Source organism: Oryctolagus cuniculus, chromosome 10 (assembly GCF_964237555.1).
Source record: "Oryctolagus cuniculus chromosome 10, mOryCun1.1, whole genome shotgun sequence".
NCBI classification, from domain to species: Eukaryota; Metazoa; Chordata; class Mammalia; order Lagomorpha; family Leporidae; genus Oryctolagus; species Oryctolagus cuniculus.
Genome location: NC_091441.1, coordinates 105,350,987 through 105,374,023, shown reverse-complemented (window position 1 = coordinate 105,374,023; position 23,037 = coordinate 105,350,987). Strand labels below are relative to the sequence as shown.

Below are 23,037 nucleotides of genomic sequence, written 5' to 3'. Positions count from 1 at the left end.
TGTGTTCCCAGATCCTGGCTTCTGGCTTGGCCTACCCTGGACACTGTGGGCACTGGGGCATAAACCAGCAGACGAAAGATCTTCTCTTTTTTTCTCTCTCTCTTCATCTCCCTCAGCCTCCGAAATAAAAAATAACTAAAACCGACTGTGCATAATCTCTTCCAAAAAAATAGATGACAAGGGAACAATTCCAAATTCGTTTTAATCTGATAGCAAGACCAAAAAGTAGAAAAAAATTTAAAATGTAGACCTATATTCCTCATGAACTTACAGGCAAAAATATTAGCAAACAGAATTCAGTAGTGTAACAAAAACAATTAGATATCATGATCAAGTGGGATTATTTTCAGGATGCAGAGTTGGCCTAATATTCTAAGGTCAATGGTATACATGTGGTATAGTAGTTAAGCTGTCACTTTGGACTTGTGCATCCTATATTGCTGTGTACTAACAAAGGGACTTGTACCAAGTTCTGCCACCTATGTAGGAGGCCTGGATGGAGTTCCAGGCTCCTGGCTTCAGCATGACCCATCCCCAACTGTTGCAGGCACTTGGGGAGTGAACCAGTGGGTGGAAGAGCTCTCTTAGTCTTTCTCTGTGTATTGCTGTCTCTGCCTTTGAAACAAAATGAACATCAATACTGTTACTAAAATCCTAATACCTTACCTAATACCTTACCATATTAACAGGCTAAAAAAGAAAAGCCGCACAATCATATCAATTGATGTGCAAAAAGCATCTGACAAAATTCAATATTCATTCATAATAAAAATTCTCAGTAAAACAGGAATAGAGGAGAAGTTCCTCAAGCTGATAAGCACCATCTACAAAAAGCCCCCAGCTAATACCTCGTTTAATGGTAGAATACTGAATGCTTTCTCTCTAAAATCTGGAATAAGGCAAGTATGTCCACTCTCATCACTGCTGTTCAACACAGTACTAGAAGTTCCACTAGTGCAATAAGGAAAAAAAAAAAAAAACAAAACAGAAAAATAAGGTTGTACAGATAGGAGAGGAAAAAATAAAACCTCTGTTATTTGCAGAAGAGATAAATGTCTACATGGAAAATCCCAAGGAGCTCACAAAACAAACAAACAAACAAACAAATAAATAAACCCTCCTAGAATTAACCAAGTGAGCTCAACAAAGCCACAGTATCCAAGATCAATGTATCTGGAGTAGGTAGGTGTTTGGCACAGGAGTTGAAACATCACTGGGGGGCCAGTGTTATGGTGCAGCAGGTTAATGCCTTGGCCTGCAGTGCCGTAATCCCATAGGGGCATCGGTTCTAGTCCTGGCTCCTCCACTTCTGATCCAGCTCTCTGCTATGGCCTGGGAAAGCAGTAGAAGATGGCCCAAGTCCTTGGGCCCCTGCACCTGCGTGGGAGTCCCGGAAGAAGCTCCTGGCTCCAGGCTTCGGAATGGTGCAGCTCTAGCCGTTGCAGCCAGTTGGGGAGTGAACCATCAGATCGAAGATGGTTCTCTCTCTCTCTAGCTCTCCTCTCTTTGTGTAACTCTGGCTTTCAAATAAATTAATTAATTAAAAAAAAAAAAAAGAAACATCACTTGGGATGCTGTAACCATCTCAGTGCACCAGGGTTGGAGTCTTAGCTCCACTCCCAATTCCAGCTTCCCGCTAATGTACACTATGGGAGGCAGCAGGTGATGGCTCAAGTTGCTGGGCCCCTGCTACCCAGGTGGGAAATCCGGATTAGGTTCTAGCTTCCTGGCTTTGGCCTGGCCCAGCCCTGACTGTTGTAGGCATTAGAGTGAACAGCAGGTGGGAGATCTCTCTGCCTTTAAAATAAAGAAAATAAAATAAAGACCAACATATAAAAACTGATTGTATTTCCATATACTGACAACAAACACATGGAAATCAAAACTAAAAATATAATATCATTTACACTCAAGAAAATGATCTCAATAAAGCTATATTTTAAAAAAAAATTTTTATTTGACAGGTAGAGTTAAAGACAGTGAGAGACAGATACAGAAAGGTCCTCTTTCCATTGGTTCCCTCCCCAAATGGCCGCTACGGCTGGTGCTGTGCCAATCTGAAGCCAGTAAGCAGGTGCTTCTTCCTGGTCTCCCATGTGGGTGCGGGGGCCCAAGTACTCAGGCCATCCTCCTCTGCCCTCCAGGGACACAGCAGAGAGCTGGACTGGAAGAGGAGCAACCTGGACTAGAACCTGGCACCCATATGGGATGCCGGCACTGCAGGTGGAAGATTAACCAAGTGAGCCACGGCGCCATCCCCAAACTACAGTATTTTTAAAAGAAATACCTATGTGTAAATCTAAGCAACATGATATGTATGCTGACCACCTCAAAATACTGTTGAAAAAAGTCAAAGCCCTAAAAGAATGAAAAATATACCACATTTATGGACTTGAAGATTTTAACATAGTGAATGTGTGAATTCTCCAAATTCTACTGCTTAATTCAATTCCTATAAAATCAGCAGCAAGATAATCTGCAGCTACAAGTAAGATTATTCTAAAATATATAGGTAAGGGCAAAGGTACATTAATAGCTAAAGTTATTTTGAAAAAGGTAAGCAGAAGGGACTAGGCGCTTCTATTTTGAGATTTATTACACAGCTACAGCAATCATGCTTGTGTGGTATTGTCAGAGGAACAGACTTAGATAAGTGGAACAGAATATAGAACTAAAAAATACCCCTACACAAATATACCCAATTGATTTTTGACAAAATGCAAAAACAATTCAGTAAAAGAAGGATTTTTTTTTTTTTTTTTTTGACAGGCAGGAGTGGACAGTGAGAGAGAGAGACAGAGAGAAAGGTCTTCCTTTGCCGTTGGTTCACCCTCCAGTGGCCGCCGCAGCCGGCACGCTGCAACCAGCGCACTGCGCCGATCCGATGGCAGGAGCCAGGTACTTATCCTGGTCTCCCATGGGGTGCAGGGCCCAAGCACTTGGGCCATCCTCCACTGTACTCCCTGGCCACAGCAGAGAGCTGGCCTGGAAGAGGGGCAACCGGGACAGAATCCGGTGCCCCGACCGGGACTAGAACCCGGTGTTCCGGCGCCGCAAGGCGGAGGATTAGCCTAGTGAGCCGCGGCGCCGGCCAGAAGGATCATCTTTTTAACAGTGGAAAAAAAAATCCTGATCTAAACCTCACACCTTACATAAAAATTAACTCAAAGCATATCAAAGATTTAAATATAAAAGATAAAACTATAAAACTGGAAACAAAATACAAGAAAATTTTCAGAACCTATGGCCTGGGGAAGAGTTCTTGGACGTAAGATGAAAAGCACAATCCATGGAGGAAATTCCATAAACTGGACTTCATCAGCTCTGAGACATTTTCCTTACAAAAAAGCCCATATGAAGAGGATAACAGGCAAGCTAGAGACCAGAAGGAATATGTGAAAAATAGACATCTGATAAGAGACTCTTATCTAGGACTTACCGAACAGTCTAAAAACAACCCAATCAGAAAATGGGCAAAATACACAAAAGAGGACATGCAGATGGCAAATAAGCACATGACAAGATGTTCAGCATCACTAGCTATTTGGGAAATATAACTTAAGACCACATACCTATCAGAACAGCTAAAATGAAAACAGTGAAAGATCAAAAGTTGGCAACCGTGCAAACAGACGGTACCTCTCATATATTACTGTGAAGTGGCAAACTTTTCTTTGGAAAAGTTTGGTAGTTTCTTTTAAAATTCAACATGCAATTATTATATGAACTATTTATCAATCCCACTCCTGGCATTTATGCCAGAGAAATAAAAACGTGTCCACCCAGAAATCTGTGTGCAACTTGCTCATTGTATCTTTATAAAAACCTCAAACTGGAAATGATCAAAATGTTCTACAAATGACAAATGACCAAACAAGTCACAGTACATTCATACCATGGAATACTATGCAGCAGCAGGAAAAGGAATGAACTACTGGGGCCAGCGCTGTGGCATAGCAGGCTAAGCCTTTGCCTGTGGTGCTGTCATCGCAGGTGAGCCCTGGTTCATGTCCCAGCTGCTCCTCTTCCCATCCAGCTCTCTGCTTATGGCCTGGGAAAGCCGTGGAAGATGGCCCAAAGAGCTTGGGCCTCTGCACCCATGTGGGAGACCTGGAGAAAGCTCTGGATCAGCACTGCAGCCATTTGGGGAGGGGGGAACCAGCAGATGGAAGACCTCTCTCTCTGTCTCTCTCTCTCTTTCTGTAACTCTGCCTCTCAAATAAACAAATAAAATCCTTTTTTTTTTTAAATAAAAGAATGAACTATTGATGCACAACACCTTGGAAAGCTCTCAAGAGTTTTACGCTGATTGAAAAAAAGCCAGGTATCAGAAGGTTGCATCCTGCACAAATCCTTTCATGTAACATGATTGAAATAACAAAATTATACAGATGGACCACCGACAGACAGAGCTGAAGGACAGTGGGCAGGAGGGAAATGAGTGCGACCATGAAGTGGCAGTAAAAGGGAGAACTTTATGGTGATGGAGTAAATCTGTATCTTGATTGTGGTGGTGATTACAGGAATCAGCACATGTCAAAAAATGGCATAGTACAATATGCACATTTTATACCAATGTCAATGTCCTGAATTTGATATTGTACTAGTTACATAAGAGTTAACCAACGGGGGAAACCAAGTGAAGAAAATACAGGACTACCCTGTAACATCTTTGCAACTTCCTGTGACTAAAATTATTTTAAACCACAAGTTGGAAAAAAAAAAAAGAATTAACTTAAGATCCTTATGTTTCACTTATATTATGCTCATATTTCTTTTTTATGTTTAAATGTCATTTTAAAATAGCACCACCAGCACAATAATCTTATCTGCTAATTAACTGTGGTTCTGACGATCTACACATAAACACTGAAGGGCATGTTTTACAGTGAACAGCTCCACAACTACTTGACATTTCCAGAGTGGTAGGTATTATCATCTCAGAGCTCATTAAAATAGAGCTGCTCAAGGATAATTAGTATTCTGTTTAAAACCGGAAAGCAGTGGTGTGAATCTGGAAAATCATGCCACAGTTCCAGAAAAAACATCATCAATTCCACAAGCACAAAGGCAGCCTTAGAGTGCTCAGCCTGAAACACTCTCCACAGCTTTCCCGGTCTTACCAGCTCCTTCTCCAAGCCAATGGACCCCCAAGCACACATTAGGAAGCCTTCAAAACACAAACAAACAAACAATACAACCTGCCAAGCAAATGAATGAATGGCCTAAGGGATGCCTTATTTTTGTACACTGAAACAACAAACATAGTTTTGTAGATCCTGTGCCAAAATGCTGATTCAGATTTTGCCCGAAAGGTTTATTTGGATGGAACTTTCTAAGTACAACATGACAAAATACACAACATCCAGGTTTTGCGGTTTTATGAAAACATTGTGCGATCTGCCTCCCTCATTTCACAAATCCTTCTCTATCATCTGTAGCTTGTCCTTATTCTACCAGCAAATACTGTGTCCACACTAGGGGTCACTCTTGTTTGCACTGTTTTCTCCCCCTTTTACCCTTAACCCACCCTAGATCCCTTCCACATTCAGTAAGACAGGACAGAGAGAACAGAGATGACCGGGCTCTGTAACAAGAATTTAAACCAGCAGAACGGGTTTGTTTTGTCACACAAATATCCAAACCCAAGTGTTCACCATAAGGCATGTGGCTCAGTTCTCAGATTCGCAGTACAGAGCACACACCCGAACTGCATCACCCTTACGGAATTCACCCGCAGCCACAGGACTTGGGAACCTGTCGCCTAATCCATAGAGTCTCTAAGCTCCGAGCTGCTTGGGGATGTAGTGGAGCGGAAGGTGAGGATCAACTCTGTCATTTGTTAGGAGCCGAGAAGGGTAAGGAGCTGACCTTTACAGGAACTAATACTACAGTCAGCCTTGTGCATCCCTGGGTACTGCATCTGAGGATTCATTCCACTCCCAGCCTCAAAAAGAGTTGCATCGGTACTGAAGAGACAGTACACATTTTCCTTGTCGTTATTCCCTAACAATACCATAAAACAATGAATAATACTGCACTGACATTGCATTAGTTATTATACGTAACCTGCAGCTGATGTAAAGTACACGGGAGTATGTCCCTTACACTTTATATAAGACACCTGGGCATCGGCAGATTCCCTATCGGAAGGGAGCTGGAACCAATCCCCTAGGGATACCGAGGCAGGATGGGATATGCCAGGCTCTGTGTTAGGAACTTTTACAGTGGTGATGCTGATCCTAAGTACTCGTAACTACCTATAACGTAGGCACATTTTGCACTGGACAGGTAGGAAAACAGCAGCTGCAAGGCTAAAGAGGTAGAACCGGGATTCAGATACAAACTTCTTTTTGAAATAGTAAAAAAAAAAAAAAAAAAAAAGCCCAGTCTTTCCACCACAGCCCGCTTCTCTAAATCCAACCTTGAGAATTACAATCAGTCCAAAATAATCCTTTTCTTTAAAAAAAAATTTTTTTTAAGGCAAAGAGAACGCTCCCCTCGGCTGGGTCACTCCCCAAACGTCCCTATCACATCCTGGTGGAGACTGGGAATTCAGTCCGAGTCTCCCACGGGGGTGGCGGGAACCCAATTCGGGGAGCCCCCAGCGCTGCCCTCCCAGGGTCTGCATTAGCAAGAAGCTGGAATCCGGAGCCCGTGGCGCGTATGGAACAGGGCGTATAACCAACAGGCCAGACACCTGCCCAACACATTTTTTTTTTTTTTTTTTTGGTAAGAGCACTAATACTAAAACGAACCGGGGACCTGTTGGTAAGGTCACACTTGCTGCAACTGCCTCTATGGGGGCTCTGCAGGTCCGTGTGTGAACCCGCAGCGGGACCGCCCCACGACCGACGGTCATTCACGGCTGTGGTGCACCGGGTCCGGCCCCAGCCGCTCGATGACGTGAGCTGGGCGGACAGTTAAACCACAAGCGTCCCCTCCCGTAGAGGACACTCCCCGTCTCCTCCCACCGCGGGCAGCGCTCGGCGCGCACCTGTCCGCCGAGGGGGTCCTGCAGGCGCGCGCCTCGGCTCGTCCCGCGGTCCTCGGGAGCAGCCGAGACAAAGGCGACTCAGAGGGCTCCGGGAAGCCAGATGCGGGTCCAGGCCGGGACGAGGGCTGGCGTTGGAGGGCGGGGCGGGCCTCCCGGCCGCCTCCACCTCCAGGCCCGCCCTGCGCCACACCCGATCCCGCCTGCTCGAGGCTAACGGCCCGCGGCACCCGCCTTCGCCGGCCAGCCCTCACCTCGCCCCGACGGCGGCCTTCGGGAGTGGGCACTCGCCGCCGCCCCGGCAACCTTAGCCCACCGGGCAGGCGCCGGCGCAGGACACCGGTGGCCCTGGAGCAGGTAGGCGGCGATGCGCGTGCGCAAGCCTTGAGCCCTCATTCGCTGCTGCTAGGCGACACCGGCACCCAAACCAACCAATCCTGGAGCGTCTCCAGAGCCCGGTCCCGGTGGGACAGCGAATAAAGTAGTTCTTAAAGGGGCGACCCAAACGGAGAGGGGCGTGACCTGGGTGCGCGCCTCTCAGGTTTCCCTCCCACCTCCAGGCTCTGGTCCACGGGGATCTGAGGTCCAAGCCGGTAATCCTCACCTCCGGAGGTGCCAGGAGCTCGAATCCCGCCCGGGTAGCGAACGGCACGCACGTCTGGAGGCGTGGCGGCTCCGCGTGACCGAGCGACACGCCCGAAGCGTGGGTTCCGCGAGTCTGAGCTGCTGGGCGAGAGGCCCAAGGGAGGCAACCCAGAGGAGCCCGGCCTACTGCCAGCCTGGATGGGGTGCCAAAGTCCGGTCCTGAAGGGACACGCCCCAGGCTGAGGGCCGGCTGGACGCAGAGTGGGGAGCCGACTGCATGCACTTAACTCACTCAGCACCTGTTGTGTGGGCCAGGCCCGGGACCAGCAAGGACGTCCTCCTGCCGCTCGAACCCGTGAGGAAAGGAGGGCAGGGAGCCAGCACGTGGAGATACAAACTGCTGTCTCAGGGCTTTTGGCCTTGGGGCTCAAAGGAGGCTTCCCTGAGGAGGTGCCGGTGGCTGAGGGGCAGCTAACGAGGCAAAGGGAAGAAGTGTGTTTTAGAGAGAGATCAGCTTGTATGGCGAGAAAAACTAGACGATTTGAGAGTCCTGTGCTGCACGTGCTAGGGTTCGCTCTCAGCGTGTGTTCTTTAACTGTGCTACCGTGGGCCACTGAAGACAAGGCTCTGGGGGAGGGACAGGAAAATGGGTGCCAGGTCTATAACATCCGGGAGCTTTGGGATGTGAAGCCGGGCACGCTCAAAGCTGCAGGCTAAGTGCTTTCCTTTAGGGTCTTTCCTCTCTGACTGGAGCAGCTGGTGCAATGCAAGCCAGCCCCACGATGGATGACAGGCAGGCGGAAGCTAAAGTCCTGGCCTTCGTCTCCAACTGCTGGCCACTGGGCTCCAGCCTCACAGTCAACTCCTGCCGCTTTCTCTTCCAGGCCTCTTCCACGCTTCTCTCTTGGACCCTGGACTCTGGTGTCGCCACACAGGAGCTGCATCTCTGGAGTTACAATCGCAGAACCTGGTCTCCTACATGTCCTCGCACTGTTCTCCGGCCTGTGGGAACTTCCGGTCCAGTAGTTCCTCCACTTTGTTCTATGTATCGGTTCCCTCCGGTCTTGACTTCCTTCAACAGCGCGTCCAGGGCCCCTCACCCCCAACACAATCTTCCCAGTTTGCTCACGCCCCTTGCGCCACCCATCACATCTGCCTGGCGGCTCCCCAACCTTCTGTCTTCTCTCAGTTTGCTCCTGGGCTGTAACAATTTCACAGCCACCCAGACTGGTGCTGCATACATTGCCTACTTCAGCCAAGCTCTCCACCCGGTGCAGCAGTCTGTGTGTTTGTCCAGTCAGCTCTCTCTCCTAAGTACTCCACTATCAACTTGCAAATCTCTTGCATGCTCCCCAAATCTCCCAGTCTTCGACCCCCAGGTGCCTCCTCTAAACAAAGAGCAACCGCCAAAGCGATGCCCCTGCATTGGGGGGGGGGGGTTTGAATTAAGCGGACCGTGGACGGTGAACCCAGGAAGGCAGACAAGCCTCTGAGACAGGAAATGAAACTCTAGAAGTTCCCCCCAAGTTCTCTTTCCCAAATCACCTGGTTGCTGCTCACTCCATGCTGTCCGTAGGAGCAGCGTTGGTGCCAAGTTCACCACCCGTGGGCTTGAGGACTGCGGCCATTCCAAAGTCGCAGCGATCACAGCCACTCTGCGCGGCGGGAGGGCAGAGCCAGCTTCCTCCAGGCATCTTGCAACAACAAATCCTCTTTGCAGCGTGGAGCCTAGGCAGCCCGGGGGCGAGGGGACGAGTGAGGGCATTCAAGCCACACCGCCTGTGACTACAGAGACTGCCGTGGTCCGTAGTGGATAGGGGACCTTGGACAAGTTACTGAACCTGTTTTTCTCATCTGTAAAATGGAGAAAACACGAGAGGTTCTGAGGGCTGTAAACCTAGTAAGCATTATTATGGTCCGCAGAGAATGTGGGCGCACACTCAGGAGTTTCTCCCTCCGCAAAGAGCAAAGCGGACACCAGCGTTCTCCTGCCAGGCGCGAGCCAGTGGCCAGGATTCACGCTCCAGAGAGAGGCCTAGAGGCCGGGCAGTGGACTCGAAGCCATAGAAATGGGTTCCAGTCACGAGCTGGTGTGTGACCCATAGCAAGCTGCTCTTTCAGACAGACTCGGGACACACTGTCTGAACGTCAACCAGTTGACACGCTCACGGCAGCCACCACCCGGGCTCCCGGTTTGCTTTCCCGACTGCGCAAGCGCGTGGCGCGCGCAACCCGCACGGAGCCCTGGAGGCGGGGCCCGAGGAGGGCGTAGAACGTCGCTCTGGCGCGTCCAATCACAGCTGACGTCGCGGGTGGGTCCAATCACCGTCGAGAGCGTAAGCCTGCCAATCGTGGGGTGCCGCTCCGGCCTAGGTGCACGGCCCGCCGCGGTTTCTGACGTGTGGGTTGTTTTTTTTTTTTTTTTTTTTGCCCAGGCTCCCCGGGATGTCTGTGGCCTTCGTACCCGACTGGCTGAGGGGCAGTGCGGAAGTCAATCAAGAGACCATCCAGCGGGTAGGCGGCAATGCTGGGGAGTGGAGTCGGGGTCGCGAGGGGCGCGGGGAACCTCCTGGAGTGACCTGCATCCCAGCTGAGGCTTGCAGCGTGCGGAGGGTGTTGGAGCGCGGTGGGAACGAAGCCAGCCCCGGCGCCCGGGCTGCACGGCCTGCACGGGCGGAAGGGAGCGGCCCTCGTCGCCGGCCTAACCCTGTCTCTGCCCTTTCAGCTCCTGGAAGAGAATGACCAGCTCATCCGCTGTATCGTGGAGTATCAGAACAAAGGCCGGGCGAACGAGTGCGTCCAGTAAGTGCCCTCTTCCCGCCGTTGGCTGGAGTGTAAGGGGCAGCCAGCGCGAAGCAGGCTTGGGTGACTGATCTAGGAAGGGGACAGAACCTAGGGTTAGACGTGGCTCCGTCTGCAGAACTTGGACGTTCGCACTGCGGAGCCTACTTCGCTTGAAGCCATGCCAGCTGATGGACAGGGAGGGGAGAACAGGAGAAACCAGGCTCGAGAGAAAAGAGCCGTGGCTCCTTCCTCATCACGGGTCGCTGCCTGCCCTCTTTCAGGCCATTCGGCTGCTAAGCTCCGTGCCATTTCTACCTTGTAGTCAGTCTGGGAGTGACGCGGACAGGCTGTCAGGGGATGTCCCAGTTGCCTTCTAACCAGACTGCAATGAGAGAGCCTGAGAACATTTTCCAAATCTAGTCCAGCAATTGTAGCTTATTTCTTCATGGAAAAATATTGCACTGCTACTGGAGAAACGTTCAAGAAAGCCACACTAGGAGCTGGTGTTGCACAGTGGGTTAAGCCACCCTTTGCGACACCTGCATCCCGTATCAGTGCGCCTGAGATTGAAAACCACTTCTGCTTCCGATCTAGTATCCTGCTAAACCAGCAGATGCTGGCCCAAGTACTTGGGACGGCCAGTGGATGGAATTGTGCTGAATATCTTCAAGTCACAACAAAAAGACCATCGTGGTTAAAATTCAGCCAAGGGAAAGCCGTGGGAGATGAGCTGCAGATGAGCCTGGGGACCTTAATCACGGAAAGCCTTTTAGGTCATGGGAAGGGATACCAAAAGGCGAATGCACACTAGGCCGCAGCAGGCAACTGCTCAATTAGTTGGATCCCCCGGCACCCCTGTGGGAGACTCAGATGGATTTCTATGGCTCCTGGCTTCTCTTCCCTGGTACCCCAACCCTGGCTGTTTGGGGAAGTGAATCCATAGATGAAAGAGTGCCTGCTCTCTGCTTTTCAAATAAACAAGAAAGTAGTTTTGCTTTTTAGATTGGCTTGTTGTACAATGATCACATAGGTTGCTGTGTGGAGAATATAGTAGGGGTGCAGATAGATTAATATGGCTTGGCCTACAGACGTAGCTGGTAAGAATAGGTGAGAGTTTGCATTATGTTTCTCAAAGTATGTTAAATAAAAAGATTGATTACACTGAATCATCTAATCAGTGGATGAGCCATTCCTCCTTTATGGGTAAGTGCTTTCCCAGTTTTTTGTTCATGGTAAAAACAAACTTGATTTTTTTCCTTTTTTTTTTTTTAACCCATAGGTACCAGCATGTGTTACATAGAAATCTCATTTATCTAGCTACCATTGCAGATGCCAGCCCAGCCAGTACTTCAAAAGCAGAATAATCTTCCAGTTGGCTGTTGTTCAGAGAAATTGAATATAATCCACTTCCTACAAAATGGAGACAGGATCTTTACCAGCTTGACTGCTCAAAATGTGAAGGAAACCTCTGTGGCTCTTTATAAAATGTGAAGAAGGCTACTAATATAACTGTGTTCTCCGTGTAAATATTTATTTTAATAATTAAGCAGATCTCTCAATAGACTGGCTCAGACAACCTTTCCAAAAATGAGAACATGTTTGGATAACAAACACAGTGGACATCTTCAAGGCTACATTTTTGTTTCAGACTAAAAAGTTTCAACTGAGTGTTGGGTGATCAGCAGGAGTTGGTGAGACTCCTAACTCTGACCTTTACAAATGGACATGATTGTGTGCTCCTTCCTAACAGTTTATAAACGTCCTCCCTCTGACTGCTGTTTTCTGGTTGCTTTGAAATAAAACTTGCTTTTCCACAAAAGACTGATAAGGAGGTATAAACATTTTCATATAATAAGTGTTCCTTTTGGTTTTCTGGAAAAACTATAGATTTAACTGTAAGGAATGTAACAATGTCATTATCATTGCCAACAAAATTAGTAGTGATTCTTAATTGTTCTGTAATGTCCTCTGGGGATATCATAGGTAACATTATTTTCTTCAATCATCAGAAAATGTCTTGATTTGTCTGAACCAGGATCCAAACAACATTCATACATGGCATTTTGTTGATATCATTTTTATTTATTTATTTATTTTTTTGACAAGCAGAGTGGACAGAGAGAGACAGAGAGAAAGGTCTTCCTTTGCCGTTGGTTCACCCTCCAATGGCCGCCACGGCCGGTGCACCACACTGATCCGATGGCAGGAGCCAGGTGCTTCTGGTCTCCCATGGGGTGCAGGGCCCAAGCACTTGGGCCATCTTCCACTGCACTCCCTGGCCACAGCAGAGAGCTGGCCTGGAAGAGGGGCAACCGGGACAGAATCCGGCACCCCGACCGGGACTAGAACCCGGTGTGCTGGCGCCGCAAGGCGGAGGATTAGCCTAGTGAGCCGCGGCGCCGGCCCCGATATCATTTATTTTATTTTATTTTTTTAAATTTATTTGACAGAGTTATAGACAGTGAGAGAGAACAGAGAAAGGTCTTCCTTCCGTTGGTTCATTCCCCAAATGGCCGCCATGGCCAGCCCTGCGCCAATCGGAAGCCAGGAGCCGGGTGCTTCCTCCTGGTCTCCCATGCGGGTGCAGGGCCAAGCACTTGGGCTATCCTCCACTGCCTTTCCGGGCCACAGCAGAGAGCCAGACTGGAAGAGGAGCAACCTGGACTAGAACCTGGCACCCATATGGGATGCCAGCACTGCAGGCAAGGTTTAACCAAGTGAGCCACGGCGCTGGCCCCGGACGCCACTTTAAGCTGTTGAATGGTTCCCCCTCATTTTTGCTATTTGTTGAAAATCCTAGGTCATGTGTCTTAAGACTCTCGTTTTCTGGATTCATCCAGTTGTATTCCTATAATATTAAATATGTCCCAATGTCATTTTCCTGTAAACTGGCAAATCTAGAGACTTATTCACTTAGGTTCTACGATTTTGGCACTGATACATCATAGGAAGTGGTATCTGCCTTTGCATTGCATCAGAAAGTGCACTGATTTATTCTCAGGTTCCCACTGGTCTTTCACTTAAATTGTAATCTCACCTTTTTTTTTTTAATTTATTAAGGATTGCATTATGGTGATTTTCTGTTTTATTATTCCTTCTGCCTTTATTAGTTGTATTCAGCAAAATTTTCCCTCTTTGAGACTTACCTGAAAATGAAGGCAAAAGATTTTTGTGAGTGAACCCAAAATTAGAAGCCCAGGTCTCTGCTCCTTTTGTTGGAGCCCAGCGTTGGAACTTGGGATGCCTGTAATATCTAAATAGTGCGTGGATACTTAGGATCTGTCAGCTGAGCTGAGGGTGGATCCAGCAAGCAGGAGACAGGCACGGAGTTGTGGCAGCAGCGATGGCTGTTCAGACAACTGCCATGAACCAGCCATCTCAAATTGTGAATACTACACTCTTTGGTCTTTTAAGTTACTGACTTCTTTCCCCCTTAAAGCATGGTTTTATTTTCACAAGTATCTTCTGCTACATCTTCTTTAGTGGGGAGACTGGATCTCTCCATTCACATTTCTATGAAAAACCCATGGCAACAGGTAGGGCCTTTTGCCAGGTAGGGCCTTAACTTGTTTTATGTTGACCCTACTTGTTGACTTGGTTCAAACCCTAAATTCTGCTTTGAGTCCTTGGCTCTGACAGTTTCTGGACACTAGTCTTCACAAGCAGAGTGTGTTTGGGTAACAAATATTTTAATGTTCTGGGTGCTGCTAGAAGCTATATTGGCTGCGCCAGTCCTTCTAGGTCTACCCGCCAAGGGTAAGGCATTTAGATAACTGGTTATCTTGGTTTGGTTGCCTCAGAAGCAGCTGAGTCCAGGTTAGTTATTTAGAAAGTGCTGTGGTCTCAGTGTGTTGTCCATAGGTTGAAATCCTCACCTGCAAAGGGATGGTGTTCGGACACCGAGTCTTTTTTTTTTTTTTTTTAAAGATTTATTTTATTTATTTGAAAGAGTTACAGAGAGACGGAGAAAGAGAGGTCTTCCATCCGCTGGTTCACTCCCCAGATAGCCACAATGGCCAGAGCTGCACAAATCTGGAGCCAGGAGCTTCTTCCGGGTCTCCCACACGAGTGCAGGGACCCAAGGACTTGGGCCATCTTCTCCTGCTTTCCCAGGCCATAGCAGAGAGCTGCATCGGAAGAGGAGCAGCTGGGTCTTGAACCCGCGTCTATATGGGATGCTGGCGCCTCAGGCCAGGGCTTTAACCCGCTGCACCACAACGCTGGACCAACCCAGTTTTTTCTTATTTTTTTTTAAAGACTTTCATTTATTTATTTTGACAGAGTTACAGACAGTGAGAGAGAGAGAGAGAGAGAGAGAGAGAGAGAGAGAGAGAAAGGTCTTCCTTCTGTTGGTTCACCCCCCAAAGGGCCGCCAGGGCCGGCGCTGTGCCGATCCGAAGCCAGGAGCCAGGTGCTTCCTCTTGGATGGAACTGTACATCCCTGCAGGAAAATGGAAGCCCACACTTAAGAAGTTCGATTAGACCAGAGTCGAATGCAAAAGCTGCAACTCTTAAGATTTCCAGACGAAAACGTAGGCAATACTGTCACAAACGTGAGGTAGGTAGGGGTTTCTCAGGACAGAAAAATCAATTCTAAGAAAGCCATTACTGGCTTCACCAAGATTAAATACTGCTTCCCAGAAGACAGTTTAAAACAAGGCTCAGAGTGGGAGAAAATACTCGCAAGCGTCTGACCGAAGATTTGTATTCAGAACACACATTTCTATCTAACAAATCATCTGCAGCGAGAACTCTAAACAGTAAGACGAAAAAGTACATTTAAAAAAATGCGCTAGAAGCCTTTAAAGTGAGGCCGCGTACTGTTGTCGCCGGACAACAGGCGCCTATGCCACCTCGACTTGGCGCACACAGCGCTGGACCACGACATAGTCTCGCGATACCACGAAATGGGCGGGCGCCCACAGCCCAAACTGCGCGGTGGCGCAGAGAACGCAGGCGTACCCAAGGTTCCCCGATTGGGTGATTGACTCCAGAGGGCGGGGCCAAAAGGAAGCGCGCAAGTGTTGGAGCACGCGGCTGGAGGCTTCCCTGGAGCTACCGGACACGCCCACCAGGGCGCGCCTCCCGCCCCACCCCCGACTCCACCGCCCCCTTCGGTTAACCGCCCCCTCCGAGGCTGTGCTCTCGCGGTATTTGTCCCGATCTCGCGGGGCTTAGCGTTGCACTGGGAGGCCGGGCCGGGAGGAGAGGGAGGAGGTGGCGTTCCGTTAGTGGCGTTGGGTTCTGGCGGCGGCGGCGGTGCTATCTCCTCTGCGCAGGGGGAGCCGTTCAGGCTGGAGGCCAGCCAGGTGAAGCGCTCTCCCAGATGCGTGTGCACGCTGCGCGGCCCCCGGGCGGGCAGGGAGCCGGGTCGTGGCCGCCGCCTGCGCTGTGGGCGACAGGCCGGCGCCGCCCCGGCCCCGCCCCAGCCCCCGCCCTGACCGCTGTACTCTCCCTCTCTCCCAGCTCTTGCCGCCACCTCGGTCGCGATGGGGGCGCAGGACCGGCCGCAGTGCCACTTCGACATCGAGATCAACCGGGAGCCGGGTGAGCCGGAGACTGGGGAGCGCTGCCGGGGGGCTTGGGCTTGCTCTGGCGAGGGGGAGGGGTCAGCCCTCGTCAGCCCTCCCCCGAGCCTTTTTGGGAGCGGAGAGGCACAACCAGCGTCCCTTTTTTCCGCTGAGGAAATCGGTGGCGAGGAGGGTGTCCCGGGCACACCCCCCTCCTGCACCCGCTGTGGGGAGCCCGGGCCTCCTCTTCCCAAGCCCCACGCTCCCCCCCCCCCCCAGCACCTGGGGGCTGAGTGCTCAGACCCAGCCTGGCGCCAAGAGAAAGGGGTGCAGCCCTCTCTGGACTTTCCTCCTCCCGTGGAAGACTTGCAGTTCTGATTGCTGGTATCTTGCTCCGTACTTTGAAGTTTGGACTCGTCTGTTCCGTATTTTCCAATCACTCTGTCTCCTTAGGGCCTTGGCCCCTCTTCCGTCTTCCCTGGAGGATCTTCAGCCAGGATTCCTTGGTTCCTGTGGCAGCCGAACTGTAGCCTGAGTGCGCTTTAGCGTTCCATGTTTTCGTGTGTAGGGAATCCCGCACCCCCCATGCGTTATTGCATTTGCTTGAAAATAAGACGTTCCCCCCACCCCCAAAGGGCAGTTGTTTGATTCAAAGGGGTAGTGATCTCAGGGTTCCAGACTGTTTTCTTTTGTTGTTGCTAGCTGTGACTGGAGGTTCAGTTAGAGACGGACTGCTGCTGTTCCAGGCTCCGGAGATAAAGCGATGAATAAAACAAAGGCTCTCCTTTTGTAGTGCATGTTCTGTTGGGGGAAGATGGCAGTGGAAATGGGGGGAAATGCTGTGCCCAGGACTGTTGTAATAAGTCGGCCAGCCAAGGCCATATTGTGAGATGCTGGTGTTTGAGTAGTTGTCTGGAAGGGGCTGCGGTGAGCTGGGTGGAGGCGATGTTTGAGAAGAGCGTCCCTGGCAGGGGGAACATTTCACACAGGTCCTGGGCGGGAGTGCACTTGCCATGATGTTTCAGGCCAGCAAGGAGCCCAGACAGGGAAGAGAGCACTGGGCAGTGGCCTGCTAGGAAGTTGTTAAAGGGAATAGGAGGGAAGGAATGAGGTGAGCTTGTACATTTTGTTACCTTTCATGTTGAGTCTTGATGGCTCTTGTTGTTGTTGTTGTTGTTTGCTAAGAAAAAAACTCAGGTGCTTCAGATAATTTTTTATTTTTTGGTTTTTGTAAGGATTAAAAATAGCAGATGCCTGAAAAATAGAAATCAACAAAGGCTCTGTCGCCATGCCAAGTACATGTTCAAATCCTAGATTTGCAGATGACCAGTATTTTTTTTAATATTTATTTGAAAGTCATAGTTACACAGAGAGAGGAGAGCAGAGAGAGAGAGAGAGTCTTCTGTCCACTGGTTTGCTCCCCAGTTGGCTGCAATGGCCAGAACTGCGCCAATACGAAGCCAGGAACCAGGAGCTTCTTCCAAGTCTCCCACGTGGGTGCAGGAGCCCAGGACTTGGGCCATCTTCCACTGCTTTTGCAGGCCATAGCAGAGAGCGGGATCGGAAGTGGAGCAGCCAGGACTCGAACCACTGCCCATATGGGATGCCGGCACTGCAGTCAGCAGCTTTACCTGCTAAGCCACGTTGCCACCCCCCAGATGACCAGTGTTCTGAAATCTCCAGAATACTTTTGAAGTGACTAGCACACCTGAGGACACTGAATCCTATGTGAAACAAGGAATGCTTACATTGTGCCTGGTTGAGCCCATTGATAACTGGCAGTTTTGTATGGTTCGATCTCTAGAATTTTTTGGTAAATACTGGATAATTGACCCACTATTGATTTAAGGGTCACTTCGGTTGTATGAAGTCTTGCTTTGTTGGATTTAACCGTTAGTACATATAAGAATATTTCAGAAAGTTCATGGAAAGTGGAATTGAAAGATAAATTTATTTGGTGAAAAAAGCCTTTGAAATCCATAGTTTTTTTTAAAGATTTATTTTATTTGAAAGGCAGAGCTACAGAGAGTTAGAGGTAGAGGCAGAGAGAGGTCTTCTATCCACTGGCTGCAATGGCTGGAGCTGGGCTGTTACGAAGCCGGGAGCCAGGAGCTTCTTCTGGGTCTCCCACATGGGTGCAGGGGCCCAAGGACTTGGGCCATCCTCCACTGCTTGCCCAGGCCATAGCAGAGTGCTGGATAGGAAATGGAGCAGCTGGGTCTTGAACCAGCTCCCATATGGGATGCCATTGCTTCAGGCCAGTGCATTAACCCACTGTGACACAGTGCCAGCCCCTAGCCTCGCTTATTCTGAGGCTCTTTTGTTAAGTAGGTGAATACACATTTATGGTTGTTGTCTTATTGAACCGATGTTTCGTTGCTATGTATGTAATGACCCTTTCCATGCCTAGTAATTTTCCTTTCTCAGAAATTTAGTTTGATCTGAATATAGCAACTCCAGCTTTTCTTAATTTTTACATGGTGTATAATTTTCAGTACTTTTACTGTTAATCTATCTGTTTTATTATATTTAAGTGGATTTCTGTTTAAGGTAGCAAATAGATGAGTCTTTTTTTTTTTTTTAAGAGTTATTTATTGCAGCTGGGGTTGTGGCATAGCAGGTAATACAGCCGCCTGCAATGCCTGCATCCCATATGGGCGCCGGTTTGTGTCCTGGCTGCTCCACTTCATCCCACTCCCTCTAATGACCTAGGAAGTCAGTGGAAGATGGCCCAAGTGCTTGGGCCCCTGCCACCCTGTGGGAGACCTGGAAGCTCCTGACTCCTGGGTTTGGCCTGGGTGAGCACTGACTGTTGGAGCCATCTGGGGAGTGAACCAGCATATGGAAGACCCTCTCTCTCTGTAACTCCAACTTTCAAATAGGTAAATAAATTAAAAAAAAAAAAAAAAAAAAAAAAAGAGTGTGGTGACTTAACCTGCTGCACAGCAATGCCCACTGCTTATTTTTATCCATTCTGGCCATCTCTTTCAGTATGTTTAATATATTTAAAATAACAGTAGTTGTGTTTGGACTTGGCTATTGTTTGTTTCTGATTCTTCTTTTTATTTGATTTTTCTTTCCTTGTTTGGATTATTTGAATATTTTTTAGTGTTCTTAATTTTTGTGTTTTTTTTTTTTTAGATTTTTTTTAAAGATGTATTTATTTATTTGAAAGTGGAGTTATACAGAGAGAGAAGGAGAGATGGAGAGAGAGGTCTTCCACCTGCTGGTTCACTCCCCAGTTGGTTGCAACAGCCGAAGCTATGCCGATTTGAAGCCAGGAGCCAGAGCCTCCTCCTGGTCTCCTATGCAGGTGCAGGGGTCCAAAGACTTGGACCATCTTCTACTGCTTTCCCAGGCTGTTGCAGGGAGCTGGGTTGGAAGTGGAGCAGCCGGCGCCCATATGGGATGCTGGCACTGCAGGTGCGGGCCCCATAGTGTTCTTAATTTTTCTATTGAAATTTTGATGATATCTCACTGTTGCTTTTTTAGTGATTACTCTAGGGTTTATAGTGTACACAAGTGTATTTGACTTTTCACAGTGTACTTAGAATTAATATTTACTCCTTCAAGTGAAATGTAGAACCATCCTATCATATATATCTCTTAATCCATCACTTTGTGGTATTTGTCATATATATTATATCTTCTAACATTGAAAACTTTTGCTTTCACATACTGTAGTGAAATAAAGAGAAAAATACTCCTGTGTTTACCATTACTTTTGCCGTTTGTCCAGTGATGAAGTCTGGTGAAATTCCAAGTTCCCTATTGAAAATTACTTTAGCATTTTTTTCAGGGGTAGATCTTCTGGTTGCAGATTCTGTTTCCTTCCCTCCCTCCCTCCCTCCCTCCCTCCCTTCCTTCCTTCTATTTTACTTATTTATTTGAGAGGTAGAGTTATAGACAGTGAGAGGGAGAGACAGAGAGAAATGTCTTCCATCTGCTGGTTCGCTTCCAAATGGCCGCAACAGCTGGAGCTGAGCCAATCCGAAACCAGAAGACAGGAGCTTCTTCCAGGTGTCCCACGTGGGTGCAGGGGCCCAAGCACTTAGGCCATCCTCCACTGCTTTCCCAGGCCAGAACGGAGACCTGGATCAGAAGAGGAGCAGCTGAGAGACTAGAACCGGTACCCATATGGGATGCCGGTGCCTCAGGTGGAGGATTAACCTACTGCGCCACAGCACCAGGCCAAAAAGATAAAGTTTTTCTTTATCTGAGAATTTTATTCTGCCTTCCTCACTGTAAGGTGTTTTTACTAGAATAGAGTTCTGAATTGATAGTTATTTTCTGTTAGCACTTGAAAGATGTTTCTCTGCTGTCTGGTCTAGTTGGTTTCTGATAGGAAACCAATAGTCATTTGAATTACAGTTCCTCCACATGTGATGTGTTGCTCTTGTCTGACTGCCTTCAGGATTTTTACTGTTTTTTAGTTTTAGCAATTTGATTATGATATTTGGGTGTGAATTTCTTTTGGTTTATTCTCTTTGAGTTTACTGATCTTCTTGAACCTGTGTGTGTCTTCTATGAAATTTATGAAGTTTTCAGCCACTATTTCTACAAATATATTTTTGGTCTACCACTTTTTTTCCTCTCCATCTGGGACTTTGGTGACATGAGGATTAGGCCCCTGAGGATCTGTTCATTTATTATCATTATTCTTACCATTATTTTCTGCTCTATTTTTTTAGATAGGATAGTTTCTGCTAATTGGTCTTCAAGTTCATTGACATTTTCCCCCTTTGTCATCTCTGTTCTGCTGTTGAGCTCATCGAGTGAATTTTTTTAATTTTAGTTACTGCATTTTTCATTTTTAAAATTTCCTTTGGTTCTTCTTGGAACTTTGTGTTTTTTCCACTTAAAGAGTGTTTGCCAGGGCCAGCGCTGTGGCACAGTAGGTTAATCCTCAGCCTGCGGTACCAGCATCCCGTATGGGTGCCGGTTCTAGTCCTGGCTGCTACACTTCTGATCCAGCTCTCTGCTATGGCCTGGGAAAGCAGTGGAAGATGGCCCAGGTCCTTGGGCCACTGCACCCATGTGGGAGACTCAGAAGAAGCTGCAGGCTCCTGGCTTCCAATTCATGCAGCTCTGACCGTTGTGGCCATTTGGGGAGTGAACCAACGGACAGAGAAGACTTTTCTCTCTGTTTCTCCCTCTCACTGTCTGTAACTCTACCTTTCAAATAAATAAATAAAATCTTTTTTTTTTTTTTAAAGAGTGTTTGCTCTTACTTGGTGAAGTGTGATTATAATAGCTGCTTTAAAATCTTTGACTATTTCAATATGTATGTCATCTCAGAATTGCGATCTTTTAATTACCTTTTCCTTGGGAGAGCTGTGGTTTTCCTGGTTCTTTATATGTCTTTAGATGTTGTATTACTTCCTGGAATTTCCTCTATCCTCCCAGAATAGGCGAATCCTGTGGAGGATGTTATTTTTGCTGGTGGTGATATTCTTGAGCTTATTGTAGCAGATAGTTAACCTGCTTAGCTTTAACCTGCAAGTTCATACCCACTTTCTGCTGTTTATGGTCGTGTCCACATGTGTGTAGTTCATGCTTGAGCCTAGCTGTTCATATACAGCTTTATGTGGTTGCTTTCCTGAACTGTATCTTCTCTGCCATCTTGCCAACACTTTCTAGGCTCAAGGGCTCCCCTTCCTGATCCTCTGACTAGAAAGCCAGGGCTTTAGTTTTCCTGCTCTGCCAAGTCTGCCCCTAAGCCTAAGCAGCAACAGGAAGGATAGAATGAGTAAAGAAGTGGGTTGTTCTTGTGCTCTTGGACTGTAGGTCTTACAGTTAGAGAATTCCTCTCTCTTAGAGTTTTAGGTGGCACCCCAGAGTCACTACTGCTCTCACTGTCACTGCAACAGTGGGATTCCCTAGGAGCTAGATGAGAATGGAAGAAAATAAACAGAACTCTAGAGATTTTCCACATTCACTGTGATGTACAGAGGCCCCTTTTACAGTTTCCTGGCCTAGAAATAAAGGGCATCCCTTTGTGCTCTCATTCACTGTACCTAGTGGGGAAATCCAACCTGATGTCTTTTGATTCCAGGCCAGGAGATACTGAAGAACCACACAGTTGGAAATTCATTACCAATTTGGTGGTCTTTTGAGGTCTGACTTCCTTTCCTAATCTAACTACTATCATTCATTTTTTCAGTCCTTATTCTTTCATGCTTTTTGTCCAGTTATTTTTGTTGTTGTTGTGTTCAATGAGAAAGATAGGATGGAAGGTATTTATTCCATTTTGGCTGGACCTAGGATTCCTTTAAAATTTAAGAAAATTTTCTAACTGGTAGAAATTAGCAAAGCATTAGCCTTTTTGTATGAAACGTAATACCCAGTGTGGAAGTACAGATGTAAATTCTCATTGGCAACTTCATTTTTCTGACAGGCAGGTTCATCCTTCTCTGGTTAAATGTTCTGTAGGGTTGTTAGTGGTTGGTTAAACTAAGGCTTTCCTAGGGCAGAAGTAAAACGAGAGTGTTTTTTTTTTTCTCTCCTTCCTTTGGTACCTTTTCCCTGCCTTAGTATTCAGATCTTTGTATCAAGAAATGGGGTGGGCGCTCAGTTTTTTCCCGAGATATCCCCCTTGATTTGTCAAGGTGTATTTCTCTAAATTAAATTAGGCTAAAATGCTTACTGCTAAAAAGAAATAGGCTAGTGGAAACCAAATAACTAAGTTTTAGATATCTGTTGGAAAGTTACTCTAAGCCAGTTTAGTCAAGAATGGCCATTAGATTATTTTTAGTACACATAGGGGAGTCACCCGTTAGATAGGTAAGGAGTACAGATTGCCTTTGTAACAACTTTGCTACCAGACTACAGTGAGAACAAATCACATTTTACTGTTCATGGGCATTAGCAAAAACTATCACATATAACTCATACAGCCAGTTAATATGAGTTTGATGAAGCCCCAGGTCCTTTTCAGTGCTCCAGCTGCTGCTTCCTGCCTTGTGAAAATTGCCACATGACACTTTTGGGATGAGGCATCCAAAATCCTCCAGAGTCAGTTGATAGACCCTAACCTTTTCAGTGGACCCTGTCTCAGGCTGTACTCCAGAGGCTGATGCTTCAGATTCATATGTCCTGTTAGTGTAAGGATGCGGAGTCTCTCTTGTTCAGTCCATATGTTCTCAGCATCATTGACTTACAAAT

General features: G+C 47.6%; 3 protein-coding genes and 1 long non-coding RNA gene across 21 annotated transcripts in view; 2 read left to right on the top strand and 2 right to left on the bottom strand.

Annotated features, from left to right (window-relative positions):
• The window catches only part of SEC22C (SEC22 homolog C, vesicle trafficking protein), a 36,456-nt gene extending 26,861 nt beyond the window's left edge, over positions 1–9,595 (bottom strand). For 2 of the 9 annotated variants that reach the window (XM_008260252.4, XM_070050976.1), the window contains exon 1: positions 7,599–7,728. The gene's annotated coding sequence lies outside the window, so the exon portion shown is untranslated. Of the gene's footprint in view, positions 1–6,758; positions 6,891–6,997; positions 7,210–7,248; positions 7,368–7,598; positions 7,729–9,124 lie in introns of those variants that run through there. The other 7 variants (XM_008260251.4, XM_070050975.1, XM_051851828.2 and 4 more) reach the window with 6 other exon arrangements.
• On the top strand, positions 7,220–12,182 carry SS18L2 (SS18 like 2). Of its 4 annotated transcripts, none has more exons than XM_070050983.1 (4): positions 7,220–7,351; positions 10,015–10,093; positions 10,305–10,381; positions 11,643–12,182. In XM_070050983.1, the coding sequence occupies exons 2-4, from the start codon at positions 10,025–10,027 to the stop codon at positions 11,725–11,727; spliced, it is 231 nt and encodes a 76-aa protein (XP_069907084.1). In that variant the 5' UTR covers positions 7,220–7,351; positions 10,015–10,024; the 3' UTR covers positions 11,728–12,182. The 4 variants fall into 4 exon arrangements, with proteins under 4 accessions (XP_069907084.1, XP_017199168.1, XP_069907082.1 ...); XM_017343679.3 differs by lacking the exon at positions 7,220–7,351 and adding an exon at positions 8,470–8,596; XM_070050981.1 differs by lacking the exon at positions 7,220–7,351 and adding an exon at positions 9,778–9,915.
• Positions 12,183–14,597: 2,415 nt separating this feature from the next.
• On the bottom strand, positions 14,598–16,294 carry LOC138844118 (uncharacterized). Its single transcript, XR_011379580.1, has 2 exons — positions 16,156–16,294; positions 14,598–14,804 (listed from the first exon to the last, which is right to left on the bottom strand). It is a non-coding gene; the product is annotated as an uncharacterized lncRNA (long non-coding RNA).
• Positions 15,511–23,037, top strand: part of NKTR (natural killer cell triggering receptor) — a 47,090-nt gene continuing 39,563 nt past the window's right edge. For 2 of the 7 annotated variants that reach the window (XM_008260249.4, XM_008260248.4), the window contains exons 1-2: positions 15,514–15,672; positions 15,830–15,910. In XM_008260249.4, coding sequence (XP_008258471.1) covers positions 15,853–15,910 — 58 coding nt within the window. In that variant the 5' untranslated portion in view covers positions 15,514–15,672; positions 15,830–15,852. Of the gene's footprint in view, positions 15,673–15,829; positions 15,911–23,037 lie in introns of all 7 variants that reach the window. The other 5 variants (XR_011379577.1, XM_070050973.1, XM_070050971.1 and 2 more) reach the window with 4 other exon arrangements.